The following is a 22,856-nucleotide window of genomic DNA, read 5'->3' on the forward strand; positions in this document are numbered from 1 at the left end:
ACATAAGTCCTAAAATCTAACCATATACGACCTTGAAGCAGGACAGTCCCACAACATTCCTTTTCCTGTCTCTTGCCTTCATTCACCACCCCCTTCTTTTTGAACAATCATCTACCTGAGAGACAGCACAGCAGCAACTGGCATGTCATGAGAAGCAGCCCATATTCAGAAGACCAGAATGACAGGCACTCCAAGCATGAACCTACTATTACAGATTACCATCCTCAGTGCAGTTGCTTAGTTCACAGGCCTTTTTCATTTTTAATTGCATGAATATGGGTCTATTCTTTCTTTTCTTTATTTTGGTAAATGTTTATTTTGTTTATTCTTTCAAAGAATTAGCTTTTCATTTCATTAATTCTTTGTATTTTTATTTGTGTCAATTTTGTTAATTCCTACCCTGATCTTGATGACTTCCTTCCTTATACTAGGTTTGGGTCTTCATTCTGTAGGATTTTACGGTACATTATTAGGTTATTTATTTGAGCTCACTGTTTTTCTAGTGTGAGCATTCATAGCAATAAACTCCCTTTTAGGATGCTTTCACTGTGCTCCATAGGTTCTGTATGTTCTACAACATTATCACTTCATTCTAGGAATTGTTAATTTTATTTTCCTTGATTGTTTTCGCTGACCCATTCAGCCTTTAGGATTCAACCCCCTATTTCTAATGAAGGCTTAAAATCCAAGTGTTGACTTTTCTTTCATTCCCCACTATGTAACCAGTCAACAAAGCCTACTTAAAAATATTTCATATATCCATTCCAACAGACCTTTATTCATGCTTTCTTTAGTCTTACCTATACAACTCTAACTTGTAAATTATCCTCTCCAAGAATGCATCCCACATAATACCCACTACTTACTATTCTTAAATACTAATGTCATCAATCTTTTGATCAAAATTGCATTTGGCTAGGCATGGTGGCACATACCTATAATCCCAGTACTTAGAAAGCTGAGGCAGGAGGATCACCATTGAGTTTGAGGCCAACCTGGCTATTCTATACTGAGTTCAAGGCCTGGCTACACTACATAGTAAGATCCTATTTCAAAAAAAAATCGCAAACAAAACAAAAGAAAACAAACAAACAAACCCCAAAATTGCTATTGGCACTTTTACATCTACAGAATAAAGTACCAACTCCACAAATTGGCACTGAAGAGTATTAACCTATCTCAGTTGATCTCCTACTAATCTTTGTTATCTTTTTTACAGTTTCCTGGATATGCCATGTTTCTTTTCTTTTTTTCATACTGGGAATCAAACTCAAGACCTTGCGCTTACCACACAGGTGCTATGACATTGAGCTATATTCCTAGCCCCATGTTTCCATCTTAAAACATCACATATTCTGTACCCTTGCTTTTGTAATTCTATTCCCCCCTTATTTAAAGAGCTGTATTTTAAAGCTTATCCTAAGTCTCATCCATCACAAAATCCACTCTGCCAACAATCTAGCTAACTTCAAATTTCCCCAGTAATGTTTCCTTTTTTAAAATTGTATTTATTTATTTATTTTGGTACCGAGAATTGAACTCAGCACCTTGTGCTTGCCAGCCAGGCAGTTGTGTCAGACATTTTTTAATTTTTCTGTGACAGAAAATATAGTAGAATGTTAATCTTGTAGCTAGGCAAGATTCAAATGTTGGCTTCACAACTTAGTAACTGTGGGACAGGGACAATTTACATCATTTTCTTAGCTTCAGATTCATTATAAATAACACACACACACACACACACACACACACACACACACACAGAGTGGGTTCAATCCGTGGTACAAAAAAAAAAAAAGTTATGCTACAAATGAAAATAGAATACATACACTATTTTAAACACAGCCATTATCGAAGGTATAACAAAATATCTAGGAAAAGATGAAGACACCGCTGAACAGAATCTAAATGTAGAATTCTTTGCACTGGGAGAATCTATTTTTATACAAATTCTTAGACCTTTAACCATCACATATACGCTTTTATGCCCCTAATTTATTCTACTCTTAGTAAATATTTTTGAGGCAGCGACTCCCTATGTAGTCCCGGTCCAGGATGGGCTCAAATTTGTTCCATAATCCAGCCTGGCCTTCAACTCGATATCCTCCTCTCTCAGCCTCTGAAGTGCCACTTTATAGGCGTATGCCACTTTGCCTGATTGGAAAAATATAATCTTACTATTGAAGTACACTTAATTTGTTAAAAGTGTTTATGCAGATTATATCACAAGTTGTTTTTTTCTTTCTTTTTTTAATATATTTGGTTGTTTCAGGGTCTTACTATGCAGCTTGGATTCATGGTGATCCTCCTGCTTTCAGCCTCCCAAGTGCTGGAATTACAGGCATATGCCACTACACCCAGACTCTGGCTGGCTCAGCCTGCCCTGGGGGCAGGGCTGGCATGGCAAGTGGTGCTGGGACTGAACTGCAGTTCCTATGCTCACCTAAACTTGCCTAAGCAGACACTTTAGTCCGCTGAGCTATCTGGCTGGCCCTAAATCACAAGCTTTTGTCAGGAAAATAAAGAGTTGAACTTATTTTAAAAATTCATTTTCCCTTATATGCCAATAACCAAATATAACAGAAAAGAACATAAAATGATAATAGTAGTACAAAACTTAAAGCATCTAGGAACATAACAAATGAATAAACAAGATCTTTATGGAAGGAAGTTAAGTCTTAATAAAGACATAATTGGATACTTGTAATAAAAGAAATCATAATTCCTATCATACTACAAACATATAATGTACTATAAGTGTGAAAGTCACCACAATAAAGCTTCCAGAAAAAAATAATATGCTGGGTATGATGGAGCACACCTGTAATCCCAGCTCTCACGAGGCTGGGGCAGAAGGATCACTGACAGTTGGAGGCCAACCTAGGCTACCTGGTAAGCTCAAGGCCAAGGTCAATTACATAGCAAGATTTGGCCAAAAAAAAAAAAAAAAAGCCAAACTCAAACCCAAAAACAACCCCAACACACACAAAATATAAACAACAGCACTTTATGCCCACCACTCTAGCAAATATTTTTAAACTTAGATGATAACCAATTATGGTGAGAACACAGTAGAAACAGGAACTCTCGTGCACTGACAAGGAGTGTAAACTCATGACAGTGTTCCCAAGCAGCCATTACAAGGTCTACATATATACTCCGTGGCCTACTGGTCCATTCTTGCAAACACTTCCTAGAGAGACCCTTGCATAGGTCTACCAATGCAACCAGACCCACATGTGTAAATATCGTATTGTCTCCCTAGTATAAGAACTTAAAAGAGGAATTACATATAGAAAGCTACAACACAAATAAAAGGAAAGTGAGAACTTGAGGACAGGACAATGCGGAGTGGGCAAGGAGAAAAGCTGAGAAACATGACAGGGGCAAAGCCATGCATTTGTACCCACGAGGTGGGTGGGGAAGTGATCTTGGGGTACATCAGCAGGTTTTCGAACTAGTGGTTGGCTGGTGAGACTCCCACCCTGACTAACTCTATATGCTGGTGCCTGTGAGCCAGGCGGCTGCACTGAGGATGGCGATGTGTAATAGAGGGTCATGCTTGGAGTGCCTGCCATCCTGGTCTTCTAAATATGTACCTCTTGTCATGACATACCATTTATTGCCATAATGTCTCTCAAATAAGGCGTTTTTTTTTTTTTGTTTTTTTTTTAAAGGTAATAAATGAAAACAAAGTCACAAGAATAAGAAAAAAAATGTCACAGGTCTGTCTTGTTACAATTCTGTATATGGTTAGATTTCTAAATTTCTTTGTAAAATTATGTTAATGCTTATTTCTACCTTTATAAAATTATTTTTCCTACATAAAAAAAAAAAAAAAGAAGAAGCTACCAATGCAGCCAAAACCAGGGAGAGTCTTCCATGGAGAAGCCATCCACAAATTATGCCATAGGTAAAAACCATCAGTTTTCTATAAATTCAGCCACATATATCTCTAAAATCACCTCTGAGGGGACGAGGAGATGGCTCAGTAGAATAAGCACTTACCTGGCAAATGCAAGGGCCTGAGTTCAATCCCTGGTTCTGCCAAAAATGTAAATTAATAAAAATAAAAATAAAATCACTATTGAATAGCTCAGTGGAATAAGTGTTTACCTGGCAAGCACAAAGTCCTGAGTTTGATCCCTGGTACCACCAAAAAAAAAAAAAAAATAATAATAATAATAATAAAATAAAATCACCATTGAAAGAAGACTAACAGAAAAAATGAGATGTATAATTAGCACAACATCATCTTGTAATGAAAAAGCACAAAATAATAATGTATAACTTATAGAGATATATACATAGCTGGGCATGGTGGTACATGCCTGCAATCTCAGCATTTGGGAAGCTGAGTCCCGAAGGACTGCTACAAGTTCAAGACCAGCCTGGTCTACACAGTGAGTTAAGATCAGCCTAAACTAAATAGTGAGACCCCATCTGAAACAAAAAGTAAATATAGGGCTGGGGAGATGGCTCAGTAGAATAAGCACTTGCCTGGCAAGTACAAGCACCTGAGTTCAATCCCCGGTTCCGTAAAAAAAAAAAAAAAAAGTTAATATAGACATATACATAGCTAAGAAGAAAAAAATGTCAGTGAATACCACAGGATGAGTGGAGAAGCCCCTACAGGAGGAACTGAGAAACACTACAAAGGAAAAAATAAAACATGGCCATCACATAGCTCATTGATGATATGCTATAAATTGATCATAAATGAATAAATTTGGCATAGGGAATTGAAATCAGGACCCTGTGCTTGCCAGGCAGGTGTTCTGCCATGGAACTGACCTGACCCAATCACAGATTTTATTTTATTTAATCTATTTTTTTTTTGTGGTACTGGGGATCAAACTCAGGACCTTGCGCTTGCCACACAGGTGCTTATACTGCTGAGCTATATCCCTAATCCTAAACTTTATTTTATTTATTTATTTATTGTATTTTAGGACAGGGTCTACAGGGTCTTACTGTGTAGATCAGACTCATAGTGATCCTCCTGTTTATAGCCTCCCAAGTGCTGGGATTGAACTTCCAGACCCTATGTCTGCCTAAGCAGGAGCTTTAACCTAAATTTTACTGTTGAGACAGGATCTCACTGTGCAGATAAAGAAATTGTCAGCTTCGCACCTCCTAGTCACACTAACCTGTTGTAGTTATACCTAAAGTAATATTTACTTTAGATAAGCATAGATTTTATAGCTTCTGAACATGCATATACCTGGAAAGATAAGAGAATTTGTATATCCTTTCATATGAGTCCTTATGATTTCATGCAAGCTGTAGTCTTTAAGCTTCTTTTCAATCATTCCAAGAAGAATCTGCATGACCAAGCAAAGCAGGCTCCAAAGGCAGGAAGCAGAAGCAACATGACACTATGGGAGTACCTTTCTGAACAGTCTCTTCTGCTGGTGTAGGGCCTTGGGGCAAACCTTCGACATATGTGGTTGGCAACAAGTCCACTGATATAGGGTGATCTTGTAGCTTCTGTAGTCTCTCTTGCACAGCACTGGTCAGATCTATATAAGCTTCATCAATGCTGGCACGTTCAATCACAGCAAAATGAGACATCACCCCCATCACTTCAACGCTGGCTTCCCGGTACCTAAAAAGCACGAGGGTCATACATGGAGGCAACCTTGGACTGTCAGCTCATCATCTCCCTTTCATAGTGAGCAATAATCTACATAATCAAAAGACATGTGGCCTAACAGAGACTAGACTGTTAGTGGGCAACTCCACAAGATCCTGTCTCAGAAACATTTTTTTTTTTAGAAATTATCCAAATAGTATTATTTTGTATTTATTTATTTATTTATTTATTTATTTATTTATTTCAAACCAAATTGGTAGGACAGTTTCAATAATTAACACATTGCATACATTCTTCCTAGTGGTTATTTGCTGTACAAGATGCGGACATGATATCCTATTTACAAACTATTAGAACAAATCCCCCTTTTCATTAAGAGAATGTAACTATATATCTAGCCTAACCATTTTGAATACACAGATACAAAATGGACATTTAACTGTATCCCCTTTTTTGTTTAGTTCCATTATTTGAATATTATAGGTGTGTTAACTCAGCAAAATATTCTAAAAGAGTCCAGTAGTCCATGATAGTATTGGGGCTTCTGCTTCACTAGCAATGTCAGAAATTGTTGACCTGAGTCCCCTACAGCTCAACATAACACCATGGCTTTACTTCTTATACTTCGTAGAAACATTTTTTTTTAAAAGGACTGCTAATGTAGCTTGATGCTACAGTATTCCTGGGTTCAATCCTTAGTACTGGAATAAATAAAATAAAAATGGTTGCGAAAATAACTCAGTGGTAGAGTACTTACCAGGAATGCTTGAGACCCTGGGTTCAATTCCTAGTTTGGAAAAAAAAAAAAAAAGGAAAAAGAAATAAAAAAGAAAAAAAAAAAAGGTAATGATCTTGTTTAACATTGGTGCAGTATGATTTTTTCCAAATCACACTATGAGATCAACAACATACTTTTTTGGTTGGTTGGTTGGTTTTTGGCAGAACCGGGGATTGAACTCAGGCCCCTGCACCTGCCAGGGAAGTGCTTATTCCATTTAGCCATCTCCCTGGCCCTAAAAATGTATGTTTAAGGAAAGTTATACTGTCTATACCAGTACAAAGTTTTATTCAATGTAATAGCACATATGTCAATGGCCTAAATTAAATCTGCTATGATTAGGCTGCTAATTACAGTCAAGTCTATCTTCTTTTCTAGCAGTAACTCCAATGTTACGCTGGCTAGGCCATTCCACTTTTAAGTCTTCTTATTCACAGATGAAATGAGGTATCTCAAGTTCCAAGTCAAACTGTAATACAATACCAACAATACTGTACTGTGAGACAGTAAATACTGGAATCTGAAAAAATGTAAATCCCTAGTCTTTTGCTCACCTGTGTGAACCTACTTTAGCCCCTCTAAATTTGATTCCTTATCTATGAAGGGAAGAGAAATACTGGCACCTACTTTTAATAATGTGAGATTTCAAAGAGGCATAGCCTATAAAGAGCTTAAAGCAATGCCTTTAATATGACATATGCTGAATATATTCATTAGGATTATTACTGGCTGCAGCTTGTTCCTACCTCTATATGTCTCTCATTGCAAGGCTCAGTGTTTAAAACTTGCAGAAAGTCTATTCAACTCAAAAACACAAAGAGGCAGGTAGGGTAGCTCATGCCTATAATCCCAGCCCTGAGGCAGGATTGTTGCAAGTTCCAGGTCAGCCTGAGTAACACAGTGAGTTCAAGGCAGCTTTAGGTATATAGCAAGACCCTATCTCAAAAAACCAAAACCAAATAAAATAAAACAAAACACAGGAGACAATCTCCTTTGCTTATTCAGCCCTGGCAGGATAATTTTTTTTTTAAACTCTAACAAATAATTCTAAATATTATGTAAATATCTAGGTAATTCTAGATAAAATGTAAATTTGAGGCATCCCTGGAAAAACTTATTAGTTTCATAGTCTTTTAAATCACTTTAAGGGGCCGGGGAGATGGCTCAGTGGAATAAGCACTTCCCTGGCAAGCACAAGTGCCTGAGTTCAATCCCCGGTTCCAAAAAAAAAAAAAAAGAAAGAAAGAAAGAAAGAAAGAAATCACTTTAGGCTTTTGTACTAAGAACATGGGAATTTTTAAAAAATATAAATTAGTATTAAGTTTTAATTATAATAACCTAACTAGGCATGGTAGTACTCACTTGTAATCTGAGCATTTAGGAGGCTGAGGCAGGAAGATTATGAGTTTCAGGCCAACCTGAACTATATAGCAAGGCTTTGTCTCAACCTCCCTCCAATAAATAAAACTGTAACAATTTTAAACAACTAAGGAAATAAATGACTATTAGAGGAAGCAATTACTGTAATAATAGCTCTGAACTATTACTGAAATAGAATGTTAAAACCCGCTTTCATTTCATAAAGGTGCTCACAAAGGGAACTTTTCAGATGTTAAACAACTGAAACATTAGTTCCAGGCCTCACAAATTATTATTTTCTTATTTTCCATGTCTGTTTATTTATTTATTTTCTGTATTTTAGGGAAGGGTCTATAGGGTGTTCACAGTCTCACTACTAAATCGGACTCATAGTGAGTCTCCTATTTACAGTGACTGTCCTGTTACAGCCTCCCAAGTGCTGGGATTACAGGCATGGGCCACCACACCCAGTCTCAATCACAGTCTCAGCACACCCCAGGGGCAGGGCCGGCACAGCAGGCTGAGGGATTGAACCCCTGACTCTTGCCCCTGCTTGCAGGGGCTTTAATCTGCTGAGCTATTTAGCCGGCCCTTTCCATGTCCCTTTAAACAATTTCCATGTCCCTATTTCCTTACTTGGTAAGATTAGCTTTCCCCCGGGATTCACGAACTTGTGCCAGTAGAAGATCTGGGCATAACTTCTTAGCGTCATCGGCCCACATATTTCTAGTGACCCCAAATGCACGAGCTTCATAACTCACAGCAATTATTCTAAGGTTAGAAGAAAAAGAAAGACCAAAGGGGAAAAAGATTAAATTTAGCAGGAACAAGCCATACATATATAAAGTTAGAAACTTTTTGACCACAGATACCATTTGATTCCAAACACAGCAGTTTGGAAATCTCAAGAGACAAAGAGCTTACACAATGACACTGTATCCTCCCCATGGTTTAAAGTAGCACTAGACAGTCACAACAATAAATAACAGTACATACCCACCACCTTTCCAGGATTTGTACTGCACAACTGCACAAGGTTTATTTCTCAAATGAGGATTTTGCCGCTGCTCCACTTGAACAAAGAAACAGTCCATGTCCACAAGAGCAACCACTCGGTCTTGTCCAGTATCCATGTCTTCTGTAAGAAGACATTTCATGGAGTTAGAGAGATGCTAATCTAAAATACCAGGGAAAACTCTATTTCCATTCTTTCACTGATGACTTACCATAAGCTTGGGAGCATGGAAACTAACAGGAGTATAAGACATTTTCACATACTGCTGGGAAGAGCATAACGTAGTACAACTTTATGCAGGTAATAAATATTAAATACTTCAAAAGTAACATCCTCAAAAGAGTCAAAAAATTCACAAAAGTTATGCAAATAGCCAATAAGTGCATAAAAACAGGCTCAGCATCATTAGTCATGAGAAAATGCAAATACATTTCAGCACTTTTTTTTTTTTTTTTCGGAACCAGGGATTGAACTCAGACTCTTGTGCTTGCCAGAGAAGCACTTATTCTACTGAGCCATCTACCTGGCCCTGAAAATGCAAATACAAACCACAATGCATAAGTAGGAAGCACTGAAAATAGTGTCACAGAGCACCCTGGAACTCACAGGGGAGAAGGGACAACACCTTCTAGTTTTTAAGTACTAATCAACATGGAACTCTTCTGTTATGGGTACAATAAGAAGTTTCTAAACACATAAAGCACATCAGTAAGGCCCCAAAGGGCCTTGTGCCTTACTGCTAAAGCCAAAAATTAACTTTCTAAAGAAATCTATGTTATATGAGAAAAATTGGGACAGAGAGATAGCTCAGTGTAGAATAAGCGCTTGCCTGGCAAGCACAAGGGCCTGAGTTGAATCCCTGGTGAGAGAGAGAGAGAGAGAGAGAGAGAGAGAGAGAGAGAGAGAGAGAGAGAGAGAGAGAGAAATTACCCAAAGACTGTGTTGTCTAAAGCTTACTTTAGCAGTAGTAGGCTCAATATTCTGTGGCACAACTTAAAGGAACAATGACATATAAATACTGACATCTGATTTCTTGTGTGCTGCCTCAGCATTCAGGGCATTTTACCCTGGCACTTTCACTACAACACTAAAAAATATTCCAAGCTTCACATTAATCTTACTTGACAGCTGATATTTTAATTGTATGGGTGCTTAACTCTATAAGACAATGAACACAATGTATTTTATCTTTTCTTTCGTTTTTTTTTTTTTTTTTTTCTGAGACAGGGTCTCACTATGTAGTTCATCTGGCCTTAAACTCAGTTTATAGCCCAGCCTTGCCTTGAACTCAGCATTCTTCCTGCCTCAGACTCCCTAGTGCTGGGTGGGATTGCAGGTGTGTACCACCACACCAGGCAAAGAAATGTATTTTGACACTGATATTTTGCTAAAGTATGTTGATTTTTTTTTTTTAAGAAAAGCACACATATAATGTATTGACTATCAATGGGGTAGAAGGCTGACAGTAATCCAGTTAATAGATCTGAGTATAAGGTTAAGGAAAAGAGCTGCAGAAGAACATGTATACAGTCAGGTTTCCACACACAACAGTTCTACATCCAAACAACTATTTTATTTTTAAAAACTGTATGTGTACTGAGCATATACATTTTCTTTGTTGTTCTAAAAACAATACAGGGTAACATTAACAAGTATCAATCTGCCAGGGCCCACCAGATAGCTCAGTGGATTAAAGCACCTGCTTAGGCAGACACAGGGACTGGGTTCAATCCCCAGGGGGCGCACTGAGATGAGACTGGGCGTGCACACACCTATAATCCCAGTTCTTGGGAGGCTGAAAACAGAAGATCGGTATAAATCCAATCTGTGTAATGAGACCCTGTGGATCCTGTACTAAATATAAAAACAAAACAAAACAAAACATCTATCTGATTTAAAAACATTCCATCTGCAGACTTTTACACATTTGAATGGACCTTGTATTAGAAACATTTGTAGATACAAATAAATAGGGTCACAGACGTTCAGACATTGTCAAGGTTGTGCTGCTGTGTGGCTTACAGTACTGTGTTATAGTGTACAGTAGTACAGTGCTCAATCAGAGCCCAGGATGTCTGGAAACAAGAGGTAAAGTAGAGGTGATGTGGAGGAGCTCTGTAGGAAGCAAAAGGCAATAACCATGGAAAAGAAAGTGAAAATACAGTATAAGACTCACTCTGTCAGACTTATCAACAAATCCAACTTATGTGCGTTCTCCCAGAACAGAACTTATTCAAAATTTGGGGACTTACTGTAAGTATTCTAGAAATGATTTGAAGTATGTTGGCAGGGATTTCGGTTGCCATGTGCCTATTATTTTCAAGGTTCTGGCAATGATATAAAAATAATGCTTTCATTTTATAATATGGGGGGTTGGGTTTATGATGTCAATATGTTAACTATAATCAATTAGTTAATATGGTGTTTGCCAGGCTTCTCAGTATACAGTTTTTTCCTTTTGTGGCTAATAAGTATCTTGAGAGAGAACACTTTGAGACTATGTAACTATCCTGCTACTCTTCAAACTTTCAATCACTAAACAATTGGGTTTTTTTTGTGGAACCAGGGATTGAACTCAGGCCCTTGCACTTGCCAGGGAAGCGCTTATTCCACTGAGCCATCTCCCCGGCCCAAAGCAATTGTTAATGGAAAACTACAACGATTACTCTGTAACAATTGTTATTTTCTGTTTAATTAGGACACAAAACAGAAAAGGTCCTCTATGATTGGTGGCTAGACATAAAAGTATGTGTTGCATGAATAATAGATTGGAAAGACTACACATTTGAGACTAGTTACTGACTGCTATTTAACATTATTAGTAGTTTGGAAGAAATATAAAACATTGGCTACACGCTGGAATCACTTGGGAACCCTTAAATAACATTGCTGACTGCCACCTCAGACATCCTATTTTAATCAGTATAGATGTGCCCTGGCCATCATGATTTGTAAGGTTCTTTAAGCAAATCCAATACACAGCAGAATTTAACCACTGGCCTCAAATAAATAAGATGCTATGAAACACCACAAATTCACGATTTAAATATAAGAAACACAGGTTATACACTTGACTGAGCACCCAACTGTACTCTTTTTAAAAAAGTCTTTCAAAAACTAACAGTCACCATGAAAAACTGTCAATACACCCTACCAGGGGCCGGGGTGATGGCTTGGTGGAATAAGCGCTTCCCTGACATGCGCAAGGGCCTGAGTTCAATCCCCGGTTCCGCAAAAAAAAAAAAAAAAGAAATAGGTACACTAAAAGTGCAAATCCTTGTACTATCTGGTTTACCCCCACCCTACCAAAGCTAGAAGATTAATGGGGAAAAAAAACTATACAATTAAGAAAATCAAGAGTAGTCAAAACATTTACTCCTGTCAATTCCTACTGATCACTCACCTAAAACAAATACTTTAAACATTATAATTTAAAACCATGTTAGAATTTTTTTTCTTTGAAATATCTTTTCTCTAGGATAAGGAAAGTTATATCACGAGTGAAATGGGAAGCAGTGACTTAGCAAACATTTTACTAGGTACCCCCTTCTCCCCCCAAAATCACAAAAACAGCTAGGCGTGGGCGATCCCAGCACCCACCAGCGTGAGGCAGGAGGCTCTCGAGTGGAGCCCGGATTACACAGCAAGACTTTGTGCATACACACAGCTAACACAAAAACAGATGTGCGGATATGCAGCCATGACAAGTATTTCCTGGAGAAGACATGGTTTTATAACGAGAAGAGAGAATGCACAAACATGCTTTCAGCCAAGCCCCGGCTTCCGGATAAGGTTACACCCCTCTGAATTCTTACATTTTGATAAATCATGAAAACTGCACAAGTCTTCAATGACTGCATTTCATCTTTAAATATCCTATTTATCCCAATCTGCACAACACAAGTTTGGAGCCGAGCAAGTAGGAACTCGCCAGGGAAAAATAAATGAGCAATAAATGAGTGGGTAGAGAAAGCTATAAGAACTACAGGGAAATGTTTTTTTTTTTTTTTTTCCTACAAGACAAATGTCAAGAGCGTCTCTCTGTGATCAGCATGTTCTCATTTTCGGTCCAGTGTGTCACCTGTCACGCTATTCCATAAAACCAGCCGGCAAGGCATTGTAAGGAGTCCGAAGGCAGCGACACCGGACGCCTCTCTTTTTCCTTACCGAGGCGACAAACACCTTACCAAAGTTGCCGACGACGGACACAGGGCTCAGGGTTCACCGGAGGAAAAGAAGGAATCTAGCATGTCTCCACACCCTTCCGAGGACAGGGCAATAGTCTTGAGAGTTTCGTCCCTCTCCCTCAGGAGAATCCTTCAAGCAGCCCACAGACCGCTCCCGCGGAGTCGCAGGGAGAGCCAGCGACTGACGTCAAACAGCGCGCGCGCCCCAGGCGACCGTTGGCGCGCCTGCGCACAACCACTTTTCCGCCTCGCCCCGCCCACCAAGGAGGACCCGCACCGCCGAATCGCCACTTCCGTGCACGCGTGCGCAGTGGCGTGTCGGGCGCGTGCGTAGCGCCGGGTCCTTCCCGGCTCCGGCTCTCGCGGATCGCGCTCCTCCTCCAGCTCCCTACCCCCAGCCCGCGGCGGCCGGGTTCCAACGTGTGGCCTCTCTGAGTGAGGCGTCGGTGCTTCGTGCTGCACAGACTGCCCTGCCGTGTGTTCTCGGCACGTGGTGCCTGCCATGGCGATGGATCAAGTGAACGCGCTGTGCGAAGAGCTGGTGAAAGCGGTGACGGTCATGATGGACCCCAGCTCCACCCAGCGCTACAGGCTGGAAGCCCTCAAGGTAGCAGGCATCCCGACGCCCCGGGTCCCGACGCCCTTCGCGCCAGGGGTCCGGGTCTGCGCGGCCCCGATTCCTCCCAGCTTGGGCCTCTCCGCGCCGCCATCCGAGCTCTGCCCCCGCCCTTCGCCCCAGACACTGCCAGGGCCCTCGCCCTCACCCGCCGCCCGCCGCCCTTCCCCCTCCTCGCGACCCTTCGGCCACCATCTCCACCGGTTTTCACCCTCCCAGCCCCACTTCTCCACGCCCTCCCCCGAGGCGCACACATGCTGATCCCGCCCCCAGTGCCAGCTCGGTCTTTCAGGGTCCTCCCAGTGAACACCCGCAGGCCCTCCCAATCGTCCTACCCACCCTCCAGCCCCGCCCCCCATGCCCGTCTTACCATCCTTGCCTAATGCATAGTGGTTGTCACTTCTGGGCTAATCCGCATACCCTTTCCTTGTTCTCCAAAGAGTGTTATTCGTAGGCTGTGTTGTGCAAAGATGAACTTCTACCACTTGCTTTGCATTTTCTCAAGTGCGCTTTGGTTTCCTGAAAATAGTTTTTTGTTTTTGAGTGCCGAGTGGAGTGCTTTGGTTTGTGGACTCTCTAAGTGTGGTAGTTTGGGAATTGAATAATACCAATGGGAATAGTACTAAAATAGATCTAATCCTCCTTTAAACGATATCTGTAGGTGCTCAACCAGTGTAGTTTAGGTAATGTGACTTCATAGCGCCATTTGGAGGAAATTTTACATACTATGCCACAGAACTTGGAATCAAATAATTATTTTTTATTATAAAATATTTAGCTGGGCATCGTGGCACACACCTGTAATGCCAGTACTGGAGAGGCAGAAGCAGGAGGATTGCTGCAAGTTTGAGGCCAGCCTGGACCTCAGTTCAAGGCTAGTCTGCACTACAAAGTGAGACTCTGTCTCAAAGCCCCGCTCCCCCCATTTAAAGTAGGCACAAAAGTAGAGAATTCTGCTATCATCTAGTAGTCATACGCATGCTTGTCATTTACATTCAGCTGTTATTTAGCTCTCAATACTTTTGCTTTATTCTGTCCCCCACCTCAAGTTTTTAAAGCAAACCTGAGGAATTGTCATTCTGCCATCTGCCATTATATACTTCTGAAGTGTATTTCTCAATTTTTTACTCCTTTAAGTCCAATTATTTTTTTCAAAGATACTAAGGCATTAAAGTGGAAAGAAACATTTATCAGGTCTTTATTTGCATAATAATGATTTAGGGCAACTAAGTTTTTGTTTATTTGTTTTTACTCCCTCTCTCTTAGCTCCCCAAGGGAAGTACTAACTTTGCTTCTTTCAGTTTTGTGAAGAATTTAAAGAAAAGTGCCCTATCTGTGTCCACTGTGGCTTGAGGCTGGCTGAGAAAACACAAATTGCCATCGTCAGACACTTTGGTCTTCAGATATTGGAACATGTTGTCAAGTAAGCAACTCTTGGATATGACTACTGTAGGCTGTGAGAGCACACACCTTTATTTTTTATATAACTTGCATGTTCATTTCCATGCTCATTCATGAGTTTGAACCTTTCAACGCACTCAACAAATCTTAACTAAGGAAGCCATATGGCCTCACTGGAGAAATCTAGTGTATAGGTAAACACATCTCTGATTAGGCACCATACCCGTCTTATTTTTTCAAATGTGGGTCTTCCCTGAACGACTAAGGGCAAGCAGACTTCTATGAAAATAACTGAAAACTCCTAACTTCAGTCTTTTTAATGTCAACACCTTTCAGAAGAGTCAGATTTTAAGATTTACCCAGTTTTCCTGAAACTTGACTCTTAATTATGAACCAGTACAGAAAGAGAATAGTATCAAGAGTTAATGTTTTCTAGCCAAGTATGGTGGTTCACACCTACAACACCAGTTCTCTGGGAGACTGAAGTACAGGCTTTGGAGGTTTAAAGCTAGCCTGGGCAATGTGCTTCAGAGAGGCCCTGTCTCAAATTGAAAGTGAGCTAAAGATGAGCTTTGTGTGAAGGCTGTGGGTTCATTCCCCAGTATCCCGGACCCTCTTAGTATCTCCCAGATTTAGATTTTCTGGAAAACTGTTACAGTACTAGTGTTATCCTAGATGTGTATTTACTTTTGGCCTATTAGTAAGAACTTGAGAGAAAAACTGATTTGTAGCACAGATCCTTAATGGGCTCTAATTAGTAGATACATTTAAAACTTTTTCCTCAGCATTTGTCTACCTATTCTCCAAAGGGTACAAAATAAAAAAATACGGTTTCTTAAAGAAATTGCTGAATAATCAAATGCAGAAATCAAAGCTATTCTCTTGTGAAGAAAAGACATCTGACACAGTTCTGTTCCTTTTTGCATTTTGGTGGCAGGTTCCGGTGGAACAGTATGTCTCGCCTGGAGAAGGTCTTCCTGAAGAACAGTGTCATGGAGCTGATCGCCAATGTAAGGACAGGGTGACTGGGGTCTTAGGTTTCCTTGTACTGTTGTTTTAAAAAATCACTAGTTGTTATAGGCCAGTCAGTATAATAATTGATTTTGCCTTCAAGGAAAAAAGCAACACTTCTGAGGGATCATAATTCATCCAGTTTTTCTTACTAGATTTAAATGGTTACCCTTGTGGGTGGACTTGGTTTGTCTGAGCACGTGTCTGGCAAGCAGAAGGACCTGGGCTCGATCCTGGGTAGCGCATGCTGTGCCAGCCACAAAAGCCGGGTGTGGTGGCACGTACCTGTAATCCTAGCACTGGAGAGGCTAAGCCGGAAGGATCACTATGAATCTGAGCTGCATAGCAAGACCCTGTACCAGATAGATAGATAGATACATACATATGCACATATATACATACATAGATTAAATTCAGAGGCCAGAGGTTAAACATTTCTAGGAAGCAAATGAATAAGATTCTTAGGTCTAAATTAGACTGAAACACTCTCCACGTTGTTGTTACTTAGACTGAGCTACCTTGTGACACTAGTAATTAAAAAAAAACAAATGCAGAATGAATGTTTAAAGTATTTGTATATGATTTTAAATATGTTTTAAGTCCACAGTCTTTCTTTTTTTAACAAAGGGCACAAAATGTGGAATTCCCTACCCTTTTCATGCTGTAAGTGAGAAAAATATTCCCTTCAAAATTATGAATTAAGGGCCGGGGAGATGGCTTAGTGGAATAAGCACTTGCCTGGCAAGTGCAGGGGCCTGCGTTCAATCCCTAGTTCCGCCCCCCCCCAAAAAAGAGCAAAATTATGAATTAACCAACTAAGACTTTTATTTTTTGCTAGTCCCGTGGAGACTAGTCTTAATATCACACTTATAAAAGACACTAGTAATTTTTTAATATTCTCATACTAGAATTATTAAATAGTCAATTACCCTCCCATTTTATCATGCTCTGAGTGTATAGTTCTTTTTTTACTCTTCCTCACTGGCCCTTAAAAAATAAAGCAAACCAAGCATGATGGTTTAAGCCTGTAATCCCAACTCTCTGGGAGGCTGAGGCAGGAAGATCACAAATTTAAGTCCAGACTAGGCAACTAAGCTAGACCTTGGCTCAATAAAGGGCTGGGTTTGAAGGACTTTATGTAAATCCCCAGTACTACAAAAAACAAGTCATATGTTGGGCATAGTGACACATGCCTATAATACCAGCACTGGGAATGTGAAGCAAGAGGATTACTGGGAGTTCTAGGCCAGCCTGACTTGCATGGTGACATCCTGTCTCAGAAAGAAAAAGAAACAAAAACAAAAATATGAAGCAATATGAAAGTGTGGTTTGTAAAGAGGTGTGATGTTTTCCTAGCTCCATGTGACAGCTATTTCATTAGCTGATGCAAGCCTCATTTAAACTTGAGAAGAGTGACTAGTTTGTAGGCAGGACAAGTAATTAAGACAGGGAGAACAAGTCTACTTTTTTTAGTTGTTTTTTTTTAAGAACGGGATTGAACTCAGGCCCTTGCACTTGCCAGGGAAGCACTTATTCCACTGAGCCATCTCCCCAGCCCCTTCTTTTAGTTTTAAAGTAGGCTGCCAATGAGTTGTACACATTACAGCCCAGGTTTGCCACTTGGAATTCAGTCCTGCAGACCTCTTTCCATCCTTGTTCTTTGCAGGGAACAATGAACATTTTGGAAGAGGAGAACCACATTAAAGATGGTCTGTCAAGAATCGTGGTGGAGATAATCAAGCGAGAGTGGCCGCAGCACTGGCGCGACATGCTGGTGGAGTTGGACACACTGTCCAGGCAAGGGGTATGGAGTTTTTATTCCCATGCAAACCCCAGGGCTGGCTTCCTGCTAACACTGGCTGCTGTTCTTATTGCAAGAACATAGCCTCGGAAGAGTCTGTGATGAGAAAAGTGCTCTGGTCTAATGCCCACTGGCTTATTTCTGTTGTACAGGAAACACAGACGGAACTGGTCATGTTCATCCTTTTGCGCCTGGCAGAAGATGTGGTGACCTTTCAGACACTTCCCTCTCAAAGAAGAAGGGATATCCAGCAAACCCTAACCCAGAACATGGAGAGTATCTTCAGTTTCCTACTCAACACACTGCAGGAGAATGTGAACAAATACCAGCAGATGGTAAGGGTCTCCCCACCCTACAAGAGTCCTCTGTTCTAATGTTCATAGGTTTTTGTTTTATTTGGTTGGTTGGTTGGTTGGTTGGTTGGTTGGTTGGGGGTTTTTTTGGTACAGGAAATCTAACTCAGGACCTTGCACTTGCCAGGCAGGTGCTTGTGCCACTGAGCTATCTCCCTGGCACGATGTTTTCTTTTTAGCTAATGCTCTTTCAGCAAGTTAGTATGGTACCTAGTTGAGCAGCAGGAACAAATTGTTCTACCTATTTTGTTCCGTTTTGGCAACACTAGGGGTTGAACCCAGGGAATTCTGAGCTACATCCCTAGCCTTTTTATTTTATTTTGAAAGATGGGAATTTGCTCAATCTGGCCTCAACCTTGCTTGTGATTTTCCTGTCTTAGCTTCCTGAGTAACTGGGATTGCAGGTGTAAATTGCATTACCTTGTCCAGCTAGGAAATAATAGGAAATGGCTAGAGAAAGTGAAACAACAAAAAAATTTTTTCCCCAGAAATTCAGTGAGTTTCCCTATTAAAAAAGTAATTCTTTATATTGTTAAAAAAATTAAATAGCATAAAAGTAAAGGTAAATATTTAATATTGGAAAGCCCAGATTTCTTCTAGGTCAGGGTAACATTCTGTTACTTTCTTTTTTTTACTTTTTTTTTTTTTTTGCAGAACCAGGGATTGAACTCAGGCCCTTGTGTTTGCCAGGGAAGCGCTTATTCTACTGAGCCATCTCCCCGGCCCTTTTCTATTACATTAGGCTATCCTATTTGGTCCTGTTTTCTTCTGCAGTAGAAAGTACCAAGTTCCTTTGTCTTCATTGCCTGATCCCTGGTGTTTTATTCTTCCTGAGTTAGGTTTTCGTTCTTCAGGAGAGGAAAGCCGCATACTGGCTTCCTGACCATCGTCACTTTTAGGGGTACCTTTCCAAAGAGGTAGTTTAAAATTAACCTAATATAGTGGTGTCAGTAGGGTTAGTTTAGCCCCCTAAGCAGCCAAATGTTGTTTATCACAGTTGAGGGGATTGCTGCTGGCATCTATCAGAGAGAGATCAGGTATGCTGCTGAATGCCCTGCAGTCAGGCAGCCCACTAGGACAGAGCTATCAGGGCAGCTCCCCAGGACAGAGTGTCTATTCTGAGATGCCAGCAGTGCTAAGGCTGATAAACCCTCATCTCGAGTTCTCATGGGCACTTCACAAAGTAGGAGGAACTGAAATAACTTCTTGTCCTGCTCTTAAAACTATTTGGTCTGATTTTAGAGACGTTCTAGGCATTTATGGAAATGATGAGGTGGAGAGAAACCCAAAGTGAATACCTAATATGTGCTATAAATTTGTTTGTACTTTTTATATGGTATGTCGTCCTCAGACTGGCCCTAAATTTGGAAGATTCTGTCTCTTAAGTTTCAGAAGGTACTGAAGATTCTAAGAAGTTAATAAAAATCTTATAATAGTTGCAGTAGCATTCAGATACATTCTTTTTACTAAAATGAATTATTTTCCCAAAGTACCTCCCCAAAATTCCTGAAAGTGAAGCATAGAAAAAATTTTGCAGAGACAGACAGAAATTTACATATTTTATCCCTAAGTTGAAGTATTAGACCATAGGATTCAAAGTATTTTTTCATAAAATCAATGTGTTTTTATAGTCAAAGAAATAGCAATAGTCTCTCTCTCTCTCTCTCTCTCTCTCTCTCTCTCTCTCATCATTTTGAGACAGGGTTTCTTTTTTTTTTTCTTTTTTTTTTGACAGGGCTTTTGAGACAGGGTTTGATATGCAGTTCAGGCTGGCCTTCTCACTTTGTAGCACAGACTGGTCTCAGACTCACACTGTTTTCCTGTCTCAGCCTCCTGAGTGCTGGGATTATAAGCAATAGCATCTTGACATAGTGTACACCTGTAATCTCACCTAGTCAGAAGGCTGAGGCAGAACAACAGCAAGTTCAGGGTCAAGTGGAACAACCTAACAAGGCCATATCCCAAATAAAAAAGGGCTAAGGATGTAGTTCAGTACTACTGTCCTTGCCTAATTTGTATAAGGAAGGCCCTGAGTTCAGCTCACCAGGACCAAGAAAAAAGAAAGTAATACTAGGTTAGTGTTGGTGGCTCTTACTAGAGATACTTTATTGAGAAAGAACTCTTTTGATTAGAAAGGATAGCATCCCATTAGAAAGAACACATTTTCTCTACAGGACAGCAGCATCTGTGGGATGAGCTAAGAAATATCTCAAGCTGTGAACTTGATATATATATCTGGAATACTGAAGGAACTTTCTTGGGAAAGTTAAGAGTTTCATTTGAGAGACATTTATTCATTTGTGTTTTAAAGTAGAAAAGGTAAACACTACAGTCACACATTACAACAGCAGTGTTAAAAACAGTGTTGTGTTCACAGCTGTAGTAGTTAGTGAAGTTCACTGCTTTTCAAATACTTGCCAGTTATAAATTGGACAGCAAGTGAGAGCTGGGGGCACTGGACAACGCTGTACCTCACTGAATTGTTAATTTCTCCTTTAATCATCCTAGGGGGTTACGAATTTTTAGTAGCTCTTAGGAAATAGTAATTTTGTACGCTTATGAGTCATAAACATTTTTGTGATACCTGAAATATCAGGATAAAAATCAACTCTTTGAACATATTGTTTTGAGCAGCCATGATTTTGATATATTTAGCATCTACTATTTTGTGTGCATGACTTTCCTATAGGTATGCCCATACATACATGGTCATAACATTGGATTCATTTAATCCTGTTTCTTGCTTTACCTTGTTCTTCTGAGGAGAGTATCAGTTAATGGGTTCTTAGTAAAGTTACATTCTTTTCCAAGGTTAAAAGTTGCATCTGAATTTAACGATCATTACTTAAAGGCCTTAATTATGAGGGTAGAAAGTTGCTGTGTACCCTTTTGCTCATCAGAAGCATCTGATCCTGATACTCTTCTTTCAGAAAACAGATACTTCTCAGGAGTCAAAGGTAAGACCGCTTCTCTCCTTCACAGTGGTGGAGGGCATCCGGGGTGGGAATATATGCCTCTGCAGACCGCCAGCTTGGGCTTTTTCTGATCATTGAGGTGTAGTAAAAAGGGGTATATTTTTAATATTTGGGATTTCTTTTTTTGGATACTGGGAGTCCAGGTGAGAACCTTTACTTGCCAGCAGTTGCTGCACTGCTCAGCTGCATCTCTACCCAAATAGTTGAGATTTCTTGAGGAAAGATAAAATGGCCAAGTGTGTCAGCATGCTTTTATTGATAACGCTCAGGATTGCCATTGGTTATGAATCAAAAGAAAAGTTTGAGTCTCTTTATCAGTAATATGAGTCCATATCCTAAAAACTCATTCTATTTTAGAATTAGAAAATATAAGTTCAGGTGTACCGCAGCATCCTTAGATGCTAGGACTTCATGATTGTGGGTGATTGCGCGCAGGCTCAGGCCAGCTGTCGAGTCGGAGTGGCAGCGCTGAACACACTTGCTGGCTACATTGACTGGGTGTCCATGAGTCACATCACGGCTGAGAACTGCAAGCTGCTGGAGATGCTGTGCCTGCTCCTGAGCGAGCAGGAGCTGCAGTTGGGAGCGGCCGAGTGTCTTCTCATTGCTGTCAGTAGAAAAGTAAGTTGCACTCCAACTGACTTCCACTCTTCAGCGTCCGAGTTAGCAAGAATAAGTGCTTGATCACCTCTTGCAGCAGAAAGACATTTTAGAGGTTGGGCATTTTATTCCTTGAGGCCAACTTCCTGTTCCTTTAGTCCTTTAAGACAAGTATTCCTGCGATCTGTTGGCAGGGCATACAGAGACTTATCAGTCTGCTTGGTTGTTAAAACAGCCAAGATTGTTGGCATTTTTACTTCTATGAAAGTGTTAGTATTTAAAGCTCACTTACTATTATGTCAGAGAATCTCATATAGTGGTCACGCTGGCTTTGTGTTTGTCTTAGCTAACAGGACTCTGACTCTTCTCCATGGAAGTATTAGCTGTGTGATGTCATTTGCTGCTGTGTCAGTGTTCTTGCACAGTACATTTAAAAATATACTTAGGGGGCCGTGGAAGTGGCTCAGTAGAATAAGCCAAGGCAAGTACAAAGGCCTGAGTTCAATCCCTGGTACTGCACAAAAATAAAATAAAACATAAAAATAAAAATGTAAAAAAAAAAAAAATTTAAAAAATAAATATACTCAGATTTAGTTTAAAGAATTATCTTTTTTCTAGTGTTTGTTATGGGGGGGTATGTAAAAGTCAGCACATTTGAGTATATAAATATAGAAGACACCAGTAACACAAGGGCTTAGTAATACAGTATATGTGACTGTTTTCCTACAATTGGGCCTAGGGCAAGTTGGAAGACCGCAAGCCCTTGATGGTTTTATTTGGAGATGTTGCCATGCATTATATCCTCTCTGCTGCCCAGTGAGTATCTTAATCTTTCAAGTTGTTGTGGTAAACCTAAGAAATGTTATGATTTTCTGTTTGTGTGCACGTGTGTGCGCATGCATGCTGGGAATTGAACCTGGGGCCTCCTGCATGATAAGTATTTTATGCCCCCTAATGTATTTTCCAACCTCTTCATTGTTTTTGATTCTTTATATAAGTATGTCTTAGTTCCTACATAAGTATCAGCAGTCTACTAATAGTGTTTTTTTTTTGGTTTTTTTTTAAATTTATTTATTTGTGTGTGTGTGTGTGTGTGTGTGTGTGTGGCCAGCTCAGCCCACTAGAGGGCAGGGCTGGCTGGCATGTGGCGCTGGGGGATTGAAC

The 22,856-nt window shown here is 40.1% G+C and overlaps 2 protein-coding genes across 6 annotated transcripts in view; one reads left to right on the forward strand and one right to left on the reverse strand.

Moving 5' to 3' along the window:
• Polh (DNA polymerase eta) overlaps positions 1 to 13,098 on the reverse strand; it is a 34,507-nt gene extending 21,409 nt beyond the window's left edge. Inside the window, exons 1-4 of one of the 5 annotated variants that reach the window (XM_004624115.2) lie at positions 12,936 to 13,098; positions 8,730 to 8,868; positions 8,370 to 8,504; positions 5,391 to 5,608 (exon numbers count right to left, since the gene is read on the reverse strand). In XM_004624115.2, coding sequence (XP_004624172.1) covers positions 5,391 to 5,608; positions 8,370 to 8,504; positions 8,730 to 8,866 — 490 coding nt within the window. In that variant the 5' untranslated portion in view covers positions 8,867 to 8,868; positions 12,936 to 13,098. The other 4 variants (XM_023719587.1, XM_023719593.1, XM_012516106.2 and 1 more) reach the window with 4 other exon arrangements.
• A 143-nt stretch (positions 13,099 to 13,241) lies between these two features.
• Positions 13,242 to 22,856, forward strand: part of Xpo5 (exportin 5) — a 45,110-nt gene continuing 35,495 nt past the window's right edge. Inside the window, exons 1-8 of the mRNA XM_004624117.2 lie at positions 13,242 to 13,542; positions 14,853 to 14,974; positions 15,890 to 15,962; positions 17,630 to 17,767; positions 17,917 to 18,099; positions 21,048 to 21,074; positions 21,528 to 21,713; positions 22,432 to 22,508. Coding sequence (XP_004624174.1) covers positions 13,438 to 13,542; positions 14,853 to 14,974; positions 15,890 to 15,962; positions 17,630 to 17,767; positions 17,917 to 18,099; positions 21,048 to 21,074; positions 21,528 to 21,713; positions 22,432 to 22,508 — 911 coding nt within the window. The 5' untranslated portion in view covers positions 13,242 to 13,437. The remainder of the gene's footprint in view (positions 13,543 to 14,852; positions 14,975 to 15,889; positions 15,963 to 17,629; positions 17,768 to 17,916; positions 18,100 to 21,047; positions 21,075 to 21,527; positions 21,714 to 22,431; positions 22,509 to 22,856) is intronic.

This window comes from Octodon degus, unplaced genomic scaffold, assembly GCF_000260255.1.
Source record: "Octodon degus isolate 3935 unplaced genomic scaffold, OctDeg1.0 scaffold00005, whole genome shotgun sequence".
In the NCBI taxonomy this organism is placed as follows: domain Eukaryota; kingdom Metazoa; phylum Chordata; class Mammalia; order Rodentia; family Octodontidae; genus Octodon; species Octodon degus.